General features: G+C 56.8%; 1 protein-coding gene across 29 annotated transcripts in view; it reads right to left on the bottom strand.

Moving 5' to 3' along the window:
• The window catches only part of NCOR2 (nuclear receptor corepressor 2), a 211,459-nt gene that overhangs the window by 9,544 nt on the left and 188,560 nt on the right, over window positions 1–13,355 (bottom strand). For 13 of the 29 annotated variants that reach the window (XM_038574764.1, XM_038574765.1, XM_038574763.1 and 10 more), the window contains 12 exons: window positions 12,645–12,795; window positions 10,082–10,222; window positions 9,602–9,688; window positions 8,672–8,970; window positions 6,769–7,123; window positions 5,864–6,085; window positions 5,022–5,273; window positions 4,088–4,237; window positions 3,802–3,951; window positions 3,490–3,709; window positions 1,319–1,860; window positions 123–272 (listed from right to left, as the gene is read on the bottom strand). In XM_038574764.1, coding sequence (XP_038430692.1) covers window positions 123–272; window positions 1,319–1,860; window positions 3,490–3,709; window positions 3,802–3,951; window positions 4,088–4,237; window positions 5,022–5,273; window positions 5,864–6,085; window positions 6,769–7,123; window positions 8,672–8,970; window positions 9,602–9,688; window positions 10,082–10,222; window positions 12,645–12,795 — 2,719 coding nt within the window. Of the gene's footprint in view, window positions 1–122; window positions 273–1,318; window positions 1,861–3,489; window positions 3,952–4,087; window positions 4,238–5,021; window positions 5,274–5,863; window positions 6,086–6,768; window positions 7,124–8,671; window positions 8,971–9,601; window positions 9,689–10,081; window positions 10,223–12,644; window positions 12,796–13,355 lie in introns of all 29 variants that reach the window. The other 16 variants (XM_038574786.1, XM_038574791.1, XM_038574779.1 and 13 more) reach the window with 5 other exon arrangements.

Raw genomic sequence — 13,355 nt, 5'->3', positions numbered from 1 at the left:
GGGGCCAACTCCTCCCTCCCCAGTGCCCTTGGTTTTCCTACCTGCATGATGGGGTGACGGCGACCCCTCTCTCACAGGGTGGTGGTAAGTGGGATGTTTGAGGGAGTGGTGGGGTAGCCTACCTGGCTGCTTGTGCCGCAGGTCCCCCTCCAGGTGACTCTTGTCGAGCTCCTCGAGGTGCTTGGGGAGCCCCTTGTCGTGTGTCAGGCTGGGTGAACTCACAGGGCTTATGGGCTCCACTCCGTCGGGGCTGTAGCTGCCACCATGGTAACCTAGTGTGGGCAAGGCCGTGGGTCAGGCCAGTGCCAGGACCTGGGGCTAGGGCTGCCCCTCCTGGCCCGCCCTCCCATGCTGGCTGGGGCCCCCAGGCCGGAGTGGGGGCAGTGGGCAGATAGAAGTTGCGAGCCGGAGCAGGGGCTGCTGGCCAGTCAGGGGTGGGGGTACATCAAGAACGGAGAGAGCTAGAATGGTGGGGAGAGTGACAGGTGGAAGAAAAACATGGATAGATACACAGGCAGATAGGCCAGGAGATGGAGAAGGACAATGAGAAACACAGACCCATCCAGATGGTGGGGGCTGGGGGAAGAGGAGTCTCTATGGAAGGAGATGCAGGAGTATGATCAGTGGGAGGTACGGCAGGGAGTGACACTCAGGTCCCAGGACCCCGCCTGGGCCGCATTCCCTGTAGCCCCCAGTTCCAGCTACCAGGAGTCCAGAGCTGGGGCCAGAGATGGGAGGCAAGGGCCAGAGAACTCTCCTCCCAGGGGATGCTGGGCAGCAGGTCAACAGGGGCGTGTGGGGCCAGAGCACCCCAATACTCCCTCACAAACCAGGCAGGGTACAGGGGTCAGCTCCTCCTGGAGAGTCAGGAGCCTCCCTCCCCTCCCTGTCTTCTGGACAGTCTGCCTTGGTGGGCGTCCTCCAAATCAGACTCACCCGTACAGCAGCAGGCGTCAGCCCAAGCCCGCAGCCCCACTCCCTGCTCCCCAAACACAGGCGCAAAGGTTGGGAGATGGGAGGCGCAGTTGAAGTCAAAATCACAGATCCATTCATTAAAGGAAAAAAAAGCGAAAATCCAAAAAAAAAAAAAAATCATGATAAAACAATGTGCAAATGATGAGGTGCCCCCCAATGGGGGGGGGGTGGCGTGGGTGGCAGCTTGAGGAATAACCATCAGAGCGTGCAATCGACGAGGACGAGTTTAAAAACAAAATACCAAAACCAACGAAAAACGGGGGGAAAAATAAAAAGCAAGAGATCTGAAAATATCTTTAGGCCACAAGACGGGGTGGGTGGGCGGCGGGGCCGGAAGTCTTACCATCGCGAGGGGAGTCGTTGGCCAGCGAACCTCCTTCTCGCGGCCCTTTATCGTGAGCAATTTGACGCATGATTATCGCGTCTATGAAGGTGGCCGCTGTCAGGGTGGTCTTACCCAGAGAACGGAGCTCCAGTTCCTGGATGGAAAAGGGTTTACTTTGAGTCTTTTCCCGATGCAGGTCCGTGGTCGAGGCGGGCGGCGCAGGCTGGTCCGGGCCGGCGTGGTGGGGTGCGAGGCTCTTTGCTGGGGTGCGGGCGATGGCCGAGTGACTGGAGCCGGGGGGTGCCAGGGGCCGCGGCTCGGAGCCCTTGCTGGGGGGGGAGGCAGGCTCCAGCCCGACTCGGGCCTGAGGCTTGGCAAGGAAGGCGTGGCCAGCGTCTGCCCGGGGCCGCTCCGGCCGTGCAACCCTTGGGGCCTCCTTGGGCGGCAAGACGGGCTCCATGAGGGTGGGGTAGACCCCGTCGAGAGTGCCGCCCAGTGGACAGTGGGTGGTGGGTGGGAATGTGGCAGCCGGGCGGACAGGCGAGGAGGTGGAGGTGGACCTGGGGGAGGAGAGAAGGTGGTAAGGGGGCTGGGGAAGCCACCCTGGGGTGGGGTGGGGGGTAGGGGGAGAGCCCAGGAGACTGAGGCACAGTCACTCCCTCACACTTCCACACCCTGATGGGTCCCCACTGCCCTGGGATAAATCTGCCCTCCTGACCCGGCCTGCGAGGTCCTGCCTGGTATGGCCTTACCCACCCATACATTCACCTGCTCATTTATTCACGATCTCCATCGTTCCCAGGCTTCCCACTAACTGCCTGCCATGTGTCAGGCACTGTTCTAGGAACTGCTCTAGACATTGAGGGGCTGGGATTCGAACTGGCCCAACTCCAGCCCTCAGGGCCTGTCAAGCCCAGTGTCTCTGTGAGGAGGTTCCCTGTTTTTCACTAACCCTCACTCTAGCTGCCAATGGGAAAGGCCCGACTGCCTCATGACAGTTTCTAATCAACTCATTGCTGGTATAGACAAATAGCTGGCCTTCCTATGTGAGTACTAACCGTGCTCTAAGCAGCTAGGTGCTTCTGTCTTGTGTACCTGCTGGGTGCCTGAGTCACTGAGGACAAAGCCAGTACTTCTGGGGAACAAAGCTGTCAATTCCCCTAACTGGAATTGTGGTTGGGTGGTGAGTGTGATCAGAGCAGCCAAACGGGTGTGGGTACTCGTATGAAAGCAAACTTCACCTTGGAAGAAGCACCTGCCTCGGAATAGGACCCTGGGTGGGACGGGATACCAGGGAAGCTCCCTTCCCCTCCATCAGTCAGTTCTGCTCCCAGTCCCTGGGGCGTGGGTGTCACTGGAGGGGACCTGGGCCCCTTGTGGGAGTGAGTGGACTCTGAGGGGCACACATGGGGCCTGTGGAGGCTCTCCCATTTTTACCCAGGCAAGACAGACACCATCTCCTCCCTAAAGAGCCCTGCTAAAGTCAGGGGAGGACCAGGAGAATCTCTCCCCACAGCCCTTGCTCATCTGTCCCTCTCCTTTCCACAGACTCTATCTTTGAACCCAACAATCTACCCACCTACTCATCCAACCTCCCCCACAACCTGCCACCTATCCACCCAACTCACCATCTACCCACCCAACTGTCTGCATGCTCATCTACCCACCTACCTACTCACCTCTCATTCAACCTCTATTGTTATTCATTCACCCTTCCATTTGCCCCCTCCCCCTCCATCTATCTACCCACTCACCTAATACCCACCCACCTACCCATTCATTAAGCCCAGCCATATCCACACCATGGCACCCACCTATCCACTTACTTACCACCTGTCATCCACCCACTTACCCACTCATAATCCATTTGTCTACTCACTCACCCACTTTGTCCATCCACCTAACCTTCTAACCCCATCTCCTATCCATTCACCTCCAAAATATCTGCCTGTTCACCTACCCATCACCTATCCATCTACCCTCTCACCTGCCCTTCCTTCCACCTACCCATGTATCGTCTTCATTCACCATCTGTGGGCCCTCCTGCTACCTACTCACTGACCCACCATCCATCTACCTACTTTCCTACCCATCATTCACCCCACCATCTATCTCCCAACTCATCCATCCACCTTTGCATCCACCAACCAACCACTGGCCCACCCACCTGTCCCCTCCCTTGTGCCAACCTGGCCCACCTCAGGACCGTGGGTGTGCTAGGCTCCACGGAGGTGATGATGCCCTTCATGCCCGTGTTGTGTAGCACGCTGGGTCTCTGCTGGATGGTGTCCTGGGTCCGGGGTGAGATGGGCGAGTGCTGGTGGGAGTGGGAGTGGGAGGCGGGGCGGCTGCCACCACTGCTGCTGCCCCCACCCCCGCTGCCACTGCTGCTGCTGCTCTGCTCTGTACCTGGTGGGGACAGGCTGTGGCGTCAGGGAGGCAGGCTTCACATGGCCCACGAGGACCCCCAAAGGCTGGGGCAGGGACCTCTGATGCCCTACCAGGTCTCCAGATGGGAGCGTGCTCCACTGTGGTTGTGGATGTGAGGATGGACTTCTCACGCTCCCGTTCACGCTCCCGATCTCGATCTCGCTCCCGCTCCCTCTCAGACGAGGAGGTGGCAGAGGGTTTTGTCAAGTGAGTGGGACCTCCTGCCAACCAAAAGTCCTGTGATTCAGCCCAGTGCTCAGGGAGGGCCTGGACCTGTCTTTGGGGGTGGAGAGAGGACACCCAGCCACCCTCTGTGGACGCAGGGGTCCTGACCCAGGACAGGGGCAGGGGTGTTACCTGGGGAAAGTGGGGAGCTGCTAAGTCGGCTGCTGAAGTGTTGGGGTGCTGTGGGGAGGTAGGCGAGACGGTCCATGGCGGTGGCGGGTGTGCCTGGTGTCGGAGGAACCAGCACAGGTAGATGTGGCACTTGGGACAGGTCGATGATGCCTGCAAGAGGAGGCGGGGTTGCAGGAGGGGCAGTAGGGGCCAGGCCACTTGCCAGCTGACCACCCCAGCGGTGGAGTGCAGCACGCCCTCGTGAGCAGCAGCATAGCCAGGCCACTCCCTCCTGCTTCTGAGCACCAGCCCCCCTGGACCCTTTTCTGAATGCCAGGCTCTCCCCATCCCACCTCCCCTTGGCTCCCAGACCCCAGGAGTGGTGTCCTGCAGGTGGCATCCCTGCATTACCCTGGTACACTCTTCTGCTCTTCCAGCCTCTGGCCCCATACAATCAGTTCCTCATGTTCAGTCCTCATTGTCTGAAACAACTAGACTGACTGGTTTTTCCAAATGGACTCTGACTGGTACTTGCTTGTTCCAAAAGTGTTTCCAGAGGATGACTCCAATGCACTTACAATGCAACCATGGGTTGTTTGCAAGTCAAGGGATTGGGAAATTCTAACAGTCTCCTATTTAGACCCTCTCTTTTTTTTAATGCCAAGGACCCCATATACCAAGAGTACACAGAGGCCCGTGCACACCTCCCATGTGTGCATACAGGATGCACATGGCTACCAGACACACACCCACACTCACAATCACCCACCAGGTCTGTGTGTGCGCTCAGGGCAATCCCACCTCCCAGACCTCTAAGGGGACCACACCACCATCTCAGCAAGCATACATGTGTCTTTGCACCCTCAAGCAGGCCTGGGTAGATGAGGACTAAGGCCGATTCTGGATGGGGAGGGTCTGCTCACCCACTTGCCAGCAAGTGTCCAGCCCTACTCACCTCGAGGTCCGGCGGCATAGTTGAGAGCCAGTGAGGACTCGCGGGGTGAGAGGCCCCTTAGCATGTCAGCTCGCTGGGCCATGGCGGTGGCCGCATTGTGGTGCATCTGCTGTGAGGTGATGTAATCGTTGATGATTGTCTGGCGGTTCTCCAGCGCTGCCGTGTCAGGGTAGCCTCGGATGAGGTACGGTGGATACAGGTGCGGGTAGGTAGGGTTGGGGGCCAAGTGTCGGGGCAGGTAATAGGCAGCGGCTGCAGGGAAGAGAAAGGCAAGGTCAGGCTGGTGGAAGAATGTCTCCCCACCCGTCTTTACGCCCCCCACTCCCATACCTGACAGTTTCTCCCCAAAACACCCCCACAACACAGAATTGAGAGCCTAGACATAGAACCACCTCCGCTCCCCACACACATGGGGGTACCTTCTACTAATAACTTTTTCAGATCCAAGTTTCCCCAAACAAAGGGCATCCAAAATGTAGATCACTAAGATACCTAGGGGAGGCATCCTTCTAAACAGATTTTCAGACCATGTTCATTTGAGGAACATTCAATACTTCAACCCTCTTTTGATACATTTGCAGTTTTAAAGGCACTGGTAAGTTCTGCAGGAAAAGAAAACCACTGAAAAATATTTAACCCCATATATCCCTCAGACTCCTAAGAGAGATTCTGTTCTAACCTAAACTATTTACGTGACTGCATTCATTACTGCTGGGTCTCTCCACCCTTACACTTGTTTCCCCATCTACCAGAGCTGAGCTGATCCCTGAGAAGTCCCTGGGCTGACACTGATGAAGCCTCTGACCCTATGCTGTAGGATTCTATGAGTCTGGGGCAATCACCTGCATCAAGAGGGATTCCACGGGGTATGGAGGTGGGATCGAAGGCCAGAGGGATGTGGCCGCGGTATAGGTCCACGCCACTCACACCCCGAAGCAGGTGCTCATAGGGCGAGATGGGGTGGGGATGGTGCTCAGGAACGGCGCTGTGGGGGGACTTGGCAATCTCACGGGGCGTCGACGTCAGCTTCCGGTCCTGCGATGCCTTGCTAGATGAGAGGCTGCCTGTGGGGACAGGCCAAGGGAGGTTAGCATCAGGCCTCCGTGGCAGGGCTGTCACAGCCCCCAACACAGGGTCCGCTGAGGCCAGGGATTATGGGAGGCCATTTGAGGGTAGGCTCTCTGGGATCCAGGGACCAGGACCTTGCCTTCCCGTTTCTTTACTTCAGGTTCTGTGTTCTTTCATCTACTCACTTGCTTCTGTGTTTTTGTTCTTTTAAAAAATACACTCACTCCTGCTCTCCTTTGTTCTCTTTCATTCACTCATTCAAACAATCAAAAAATCTTTACAGAGCCTCTACTAAATGCCAAGCAATGTTCTAAGAATTGGAGCCACCCCAGTGGGCAAAACAGGCAGGAAACCTGGCCCACATGGAGCAGACACTTACCACTGGAGAAAGGTGATAAACTAGTTTTCAAACAAAAATTTCTGAGTGATAAATGCTCCAGAGAAAATTTAAAATGTGACCAGAATAGTGGAGGCTCCTTAGAGCCTCCCCGAGAATGTGATTTTGAACAGAGACCACCAGAAGGATAAAAAGAAGCCATTTAGGTAACAATCGGAAAGTGGGGGTTTCAGGCAGAGGGAAGAGCAGGTGCAAAGGCTCTGAGCAAGGAACAGAGAGGAAGAAGCTGGCTCACTGAGCCTGGGGCCCTGGCACTCGTACCCCAACCTGTACCCCACGTACCCTCCTGTAGGCGGGGGGTGGGCTCCCGCGTGGTCACAGGCGAGCCGCGTGGCAGGTGGCCAGCAAAGGGTGCCCCGTGCTCCTCGTAGGTCAGGGGGCTCTGGCGTGGCTTGCCCAGCTCGGGCACGATGACCGGGGCCCCCCGGGTGATGGAGCCCCCTGAGCTGCCAGCCGCCCCCGGCCGGCTCTTCAGGCTCTCCTCGTAGCAGGCACGCTCCAGTGCCCGGGCATCAGCCATCACATCCAGTGGGTGCACGGGTGGGAATGTGCGGCCAGGGCTGCCGATGATGGAGCGCACATCATGCTTTTTGGAGCCGGCAGAGGATGTGCCAGTGTCATACTTGAGCGGGGTGCCCTGGGGAGAATGGGTTGTGAGCACCGGCCATATCACCTCTCTGAACCTCAGTTTCTCAGCCATAAAACAGGAGCACATTTCACGCCTCCAGGGGCAGGGGGCTTTGCTAAACCTAAGATGAGCACACTTGTCACTTCCCTGCCCGCCCCTGTCTTGGACCCCAAAGCTACCTGGAGGCTATAGAAAGGGCGTAACGTTCACAGGCCAGCCCTTCCTGGAGCAAGTAGAGGACCCCCTGTTGGCCCCTGCAGTCTCAGCACCCCACGCGGGGACAACATCCCTCCCGTCAGCCTGGGACCCTCTATGGCACGCTCAGGGGCACGCCAGAAAACTCAGCAGCAAAACCCAGCTCCACTGCCTGTGGCCCAAGGCTCAGAGGTCAGGGCTGAGGTTTGTTTGCTCTCTGGCCAGAAGGGACAGCTGAAGAAACAGAGGGTCATGGACCAGAGCGCAACTCGGCCACCTGGGAGAAACCCCCACCCAGTTGACACAGGCTTGGAAACTAGGGTACAGTGGGGCCCTTTGTCTCTACAAGTGATAGAACTCAGAGCTTATTTATGGACCTTTTAATTACTTTCATAAGAAAGGGAAACACCCTGCTTTTAAGAATCCTGTAGAATCAGACTGACCTCCCTTTTGGGTCCATAGTGGGCTCTTGCCATGAAGGTGAGAGCCTAACTGGTCCCCTGGCATTGGATCATCTCCCCACAGCTTCTCCCAGCACTGTGCACCTTTACCCCAGCTGGGACCTCTTCCAGGATACCCTCCCCAGTCCTGTCCATCCCACAGCCACACAGCCCCTGGGATGATTCCCACTCTCCCTCCTCATTCCATCAGGCCCCCTCTGCCCACGGGAAGAGACAGTGGCCACTCGTAAGGGCCACTGTCCAGCTCCTCACACGACTGGAGTGGGTCATATCCTAATAGGTTGGGGCCTTCTGATGTGTAGGGGCCACAGGGGTGCAGCCTGCTGATGGGGGAAGTAGACACCAAGAAGCAAAGATGTTGTAGATTTAGGCACATCTGGATTTGAGGTTCACAACTGCCATTCACTTGCTGTGTGACCCTGGATAAGCCGCTTCATGTCTGTGAACCTCCACTTATGCACTGACAAAATGAGAGCAGTAAGAGAACTACCTCAGAGAGTGGTTGTGGGGGCTGAACAGGACATGATGCTAAGTGCTCAGGCAGGGCCTGGCCCATGACAGAAATCCAATCAGCAGCAGCCACTTATTTTTATGACTAGTTCTGGGAGTTTGGCAGGCTGCTTGAACTCTGTGGGCCTCAGGTGCTCCACCTGAAGAATGGGGATAATAGGTATGAACTTCACAGGAGCATAAATACAATCAAACAAGGTCGTGGATATAAAGCCTATAGCCTGGAATCTGGAATGCGTGTGGCAAAGGCTCAGTAACAAGCAGCTGTGTAAACTCAGGCAAGATGCTCACGGAGTCTTAGCCTCAGTCTCCCCATTTATAGAGACCAGAGCACAGCTAATACTCCCCCCATGCCTTCTTGGTCCAGCCTGCCTGGCTCTGGTGCCATTACCTGTGTGATGGAGCCCTCCTTGAGCGGCCTCGGGGCCAGGGGCAGCTCAGGCGTGCGCCGCAACTCCTCCCGTGGGATCTCATGGATGGAGCGACCGGCCTCCTTCACCGTGGCCACCAGCCCTTCATGGGCCGGCTTCAGCTTCAGGGGCCCCAGGGCCTCCAGGGGTCGGGCCTTGTAGGCCTCAGCCAGGTCTCGCGGGGGTGGGGGCGGAGGGGGCGGCGTGCCCTCGCGCTTCAGGAGCTTGGCCTCCCGGCGGAGGTAGTCTTCCTGGGCCTCCACGTAGGACCGTGGAATCCCTGCCAGGGGGATAAGGAGCTGACCCTTGACTCTGCACCCTACCGTGCCTGTCCTAACTGGGATCTCCACGTGCCGGAGTTTCTGGAGCCATACTACCAGGGTTCCCATCCTCACTCGCTGTGTGGCCTCGAACTCATGACCTGACCTCTCTGAGCTTCAGCCCCTTCATATGTAAGAAACACCTCACCAAGCCATGCTCATTCGATGAGACACTGCAGATAAAAAACATAAAATGGGGCCCACAGAGCTGGCTTGCTGCCACTAGCCAAGAGAATCTGAGTGGCATGGTAACAGCAGCTGCTGAGAACTGTTCATGAGTGATAATACGGGTCGCACACGCTAACAGAGGTGTAGCACTTGCATTCGTGCCAAGCACCAAACAGATGCTCAATAAACAATGCCCACGAAGGACAGGACTGATGGGCAGTACTCTGCTTTCTACTTTTGTTTTTCAAGAAGACATGCCCTTGCTCTGCACTTCAAGTTGCACCTGTACTGGCCATGCACACGTGTTACACGCCTTTCCCACAGCACTCCAGCTCGTCCCCCTCCTCCCTCCCCTGCTCATCTTGACTAAACCTCTGTACCCTTGTTGCAGCCACTGTGAGGGCAGTGTGTGTGGGGGGGCACCTTGTGTGATGGAGCCTCGGATATGGTGCTGCTCTTTGAGATGGTGGGGGCTGTGTCGCTCAGGCGGGATGGCACGGCCCATGAGACCTGGGGGAGGGATAAGAGCATCATGGTCACACAGGTCCCTCAGCCAGCCTTGGGCAGAGACAGGGGCTGCGGTCAGAACCACCCTTCCCGGCACGGGTTCCTCCATCCATTGACAGCAGTCCCCATGATGCTGGCAGCAGTGGCAGCACTGGATCCAGCAAGCAGTGTCCCATCTCCGGGGCCCTGCTCCAAATGGGGGAGCCTCAGCAAAACCCAGCCTCAGTTTAGCTCTCTAGAAAATCAGGCAAACTGTCCCACCACACCCATCCAGGGGGCACTGACAGACAAATTCTCTTTGCTGCTATGACCCAATGAGCTGGGAAGCCCCACAGGGCAGGTCCTGGGCCCCCTGGCATTGTTCAGCTGGAGTAGGGAGCCAGGCAGGGCACCCACCTTCAATGCTGGCTGAGGAGATGGCCCTGCTGACACGGCCCTCCATCATGTCGTAGGTGCGCTTGGGGGCAGCGGTCTCGTGGGGAGGCCCTGAGCTGCTCCTGCCATCCTCCTTGGAGCACTGGGACACCGACATGCCACCTGGAAACCAGACCGTGCTCATGGCGAGGGGATGCAGGTCTGGTGCACAGGGCCCAAGACCAGCAAACCAACTGGGGCCTGGGGACAGAGGTCAATGGCAGTGCTGAGGCCTGACGACAGGGCCCCACCCAGCAGTCTCTCTCAAGTCCAAGGGATTTAACAGATAGAAAGGCTTCCTGTTCCCTGAACCCCAACCCACTGTTCATGGGTGTGCCTCTGACCACCGGCAGCCATATAAGCCTCTATTCAAACAGCCTCACAGGGGTGCTGACTTGTGACAGGAACATGAGTGCACATGTGTATGTGAGCAGAGATCCAGCAGCAGAGTATGAACATACGGGATATGCATGACCACTTATGCATTAGCATTTGCATGTGGGAGTGTGTGAGTGTGCACGTGTGTGAACATGTGCACACATGCTGAGCCGCTGAGAACAAAGCGCAAATATACCCACATGCCTGTGTCCATGTGCATATATGAGCACACACACGCATGAGTGTTATAACAAGTCCACATGAGGATAGTGTACATCTGGTGGGGGTGGGGGGCTGCCCACAGCATATGTGGCCTTGCTAAGCCAGGATGAACCCTCTGGGGCCAGAGACCTCTGGCTGGACCCCTAGTCCCCCAGACTGGCTGAGGGTCTGAAAGCTGGGAGGGACACCCTGAGCAGAGGAGGGCCTGGCTTTGCCCAGCAGGCTAGGGCTCGTCCAGGGGCCTCTCCTCCCCAGAGCAGCAGAGTCCAGGGCATCAGAAGTAAGCTTCCCAGAACTTCAGTCTTGCCCCTCAAAGAGAACAGGTCCTCTCCCTCCTGTTACTTTATGGGATCCACTCCACAGGTTACACATTGGTGGCCTATAGACAGACTGGGCCGCTGCTCTCAATTTTTTTCAGAATTAATTGTTGATGTTTAAACAAAGACTTCAGATCAAAAAAAAAAAAAATATATATGGAGAGATGAGAAATCCAGCTGATGGGCTCACATCCATACACGGTGACAACAGTCGCTGTCTGGGCTGCCAGGGCTCCACACCCCTGCTGCCTTCCACCCGGCCTGTGCTCTCCGGGCCACCTGGCTCCAGGTAGCCTAGGAAAGATGAAAAGCCCTGGTGCAAATGCACTTCCTAGATGGTAACCAGACAAACACAGGGGCTCCAGAAGGGGCGTGGGGACCGGAGCCGAGGTGGCACTCTCCCAGCCTGTCTGCCTTGGCTTGCAGGTCCCCTTAGCCACGTACTGATGCTGGTGCCCAAGATATAGCTGCTGGCCTGTCCCTCGGCCACCTGGTACCAGGACTGAGGGGGCAGGTGGGCACAGGCCGATGCCCACTCACCAGAAGAGAAGCAATTTAGGGCCAGCTGCTGAGAGGGTGCCTGCCCATTAGTTATGTGTCACTTCACAGCCCTGGGTGTCCAGGGATGCTGGAAAACCCACATCCTGGCTCTGTGCTCCCCTAACTCCCTCCATGCAGGGCTCCTTGGTTATGGAACCTGAACCCAGGAAAGGAAAGGGGGGTGAGAGACAGGGGGAAGTGGAGGGTCACTCTGGTCGTCACCTTGGTAGCCACCCACAGGCTACCAACTAGAGTACACCATTTGCAGGAAGTGCTGGGCTTCCGCTCTCTGGGCCTCAGTTCTGCCACTATGCTTCTAGCACAGCTGGCCACAAGTTTGTCTCCTAAATTGTAAATAACCAAGCGGAGGTGAAAGGCAAGCCAACCCTTACCTGCCACTGGCTTACATGCCTGCAGGGACAAAGAGGTCACCACCTCTCTCTCATGCTTCATGCTGCCTGTCACCCAGCCCTGGCTCCCTGTGAAGCTACCTCAAGGGGCCAAACATCCTCCTCCCCTGATCCCAAGGGGATCTGGTCTCTCAAGGGGCCACAAGGGTGGCCACACAGAAGGACCACTGGCTGTCCCTGTAGATCCATAAAATGGTGACAACATGCTTCGCCAGACAATATGCCTGGTTCCTGACCACCTAGGCCGATGGGAGGGGCACAAACTCCCCAGATCTGTGTTTCCAAACACATCTGGCTGCCTTTTACCCTGATGTTGTTTTTCTAGACCCTCCTCTTTTGACCAACTCCAGAGACACCAGAGCTTGAGGTCCTGGGGACAAGCTATGCTGTAGGAACAGATTTCTGTGACTCATAGAGTTCACAAGGTGACTTCCTATTTGAGTCACATGTGGGTGTCCTGAGCTCTCTGAGGGGGGCTTCATCTGCTGTGTCCCCGCCTAATATACCACGTGGATGTGTGGCCAACTGTCCTCCCATGCCCCCATCAGCCCTCCAACTAAAGATTCTTTCTGGGCACTGAAGACTCCTGTGGATGGGAAGAAGGAAGGCACAGGCCTTGCTGGCCCCCAGGCTGCCACCGCCAGCTCCTTGAGGCTGGGAACACTAGGATGGACTCACCCTCGTAGGACAAGACGTGGCCCTTCTTGCCCTCGTAGATGACGTGGCCCTTAGGCAGGCTGTCCTCCCGGCTGCGGTCCAGGCGACTGGGGCTGTCTTCACCGATGATCCTGGTGATGGTGCCTTTATACAGGACATCAGCTGGAGTGCCCTGGAGGCACAGAGGGGGTGAGCACCCGGCAGGCTCCACCCAGGGACCCCAACACTCCCCAAGCACGACGTGGGCGTGACCAGCTTACATACACGTGTACCTCCACATACACACACACACACACACACACACACGTTCACACGTGCCAGCTCTACCAGTGCACGTGTTCATACATGTGCTGCTTCAGAGGGGGGGAGACCAGGCCCAGTGGACCGCAACCACACAGGACACCAGCATGTCGCAACTTACAGAGTGCCCACAGTGTCACAGGAACCACTAGGAGCACCTTATATATATTAACTAATTTAATCCTGGCAATCACCCTAAGGCTATTGTTATGCCTGTTTCAGAGGGGGAAACTGAGGCACTTAATGGTTAGGTGACTCCATCCAGGGGCAAAACTGGAACCCAGGCAGTGCAGCTCTGGAGTCGGTTCCTGCCTGTCCTCAGAGCCCTAATGTTTCACTACTCACCCCTGCTAATTTGGCTCCCGTGCTATGCCTGTGAATGTGCACCACGCACCCCCACTTCCCCAAACCAGGGTTTCTCCCCTTCGACAC

Source organism: Canis lupus, chromosome 26 (genome assembly GCF_011100685.1).
Source record: "Canis lupus familiaris isolate Mischka breed German Shepherd chromosome 26, alternate assembly UU_Cfam_GSD_1.0, whole genome shotgun sequence".
Taxonomy (NCBI): domain Eukaryota; kingdom Metazoa; phylum Chordata; class Mammalia; order Carnivora; family Canidae; genus Canis; species Canis lupus.
Note: the sequence above shows the minus strand (reverse complement) of the source record. Positions and strands in the feature narration are given on the sequence as shown.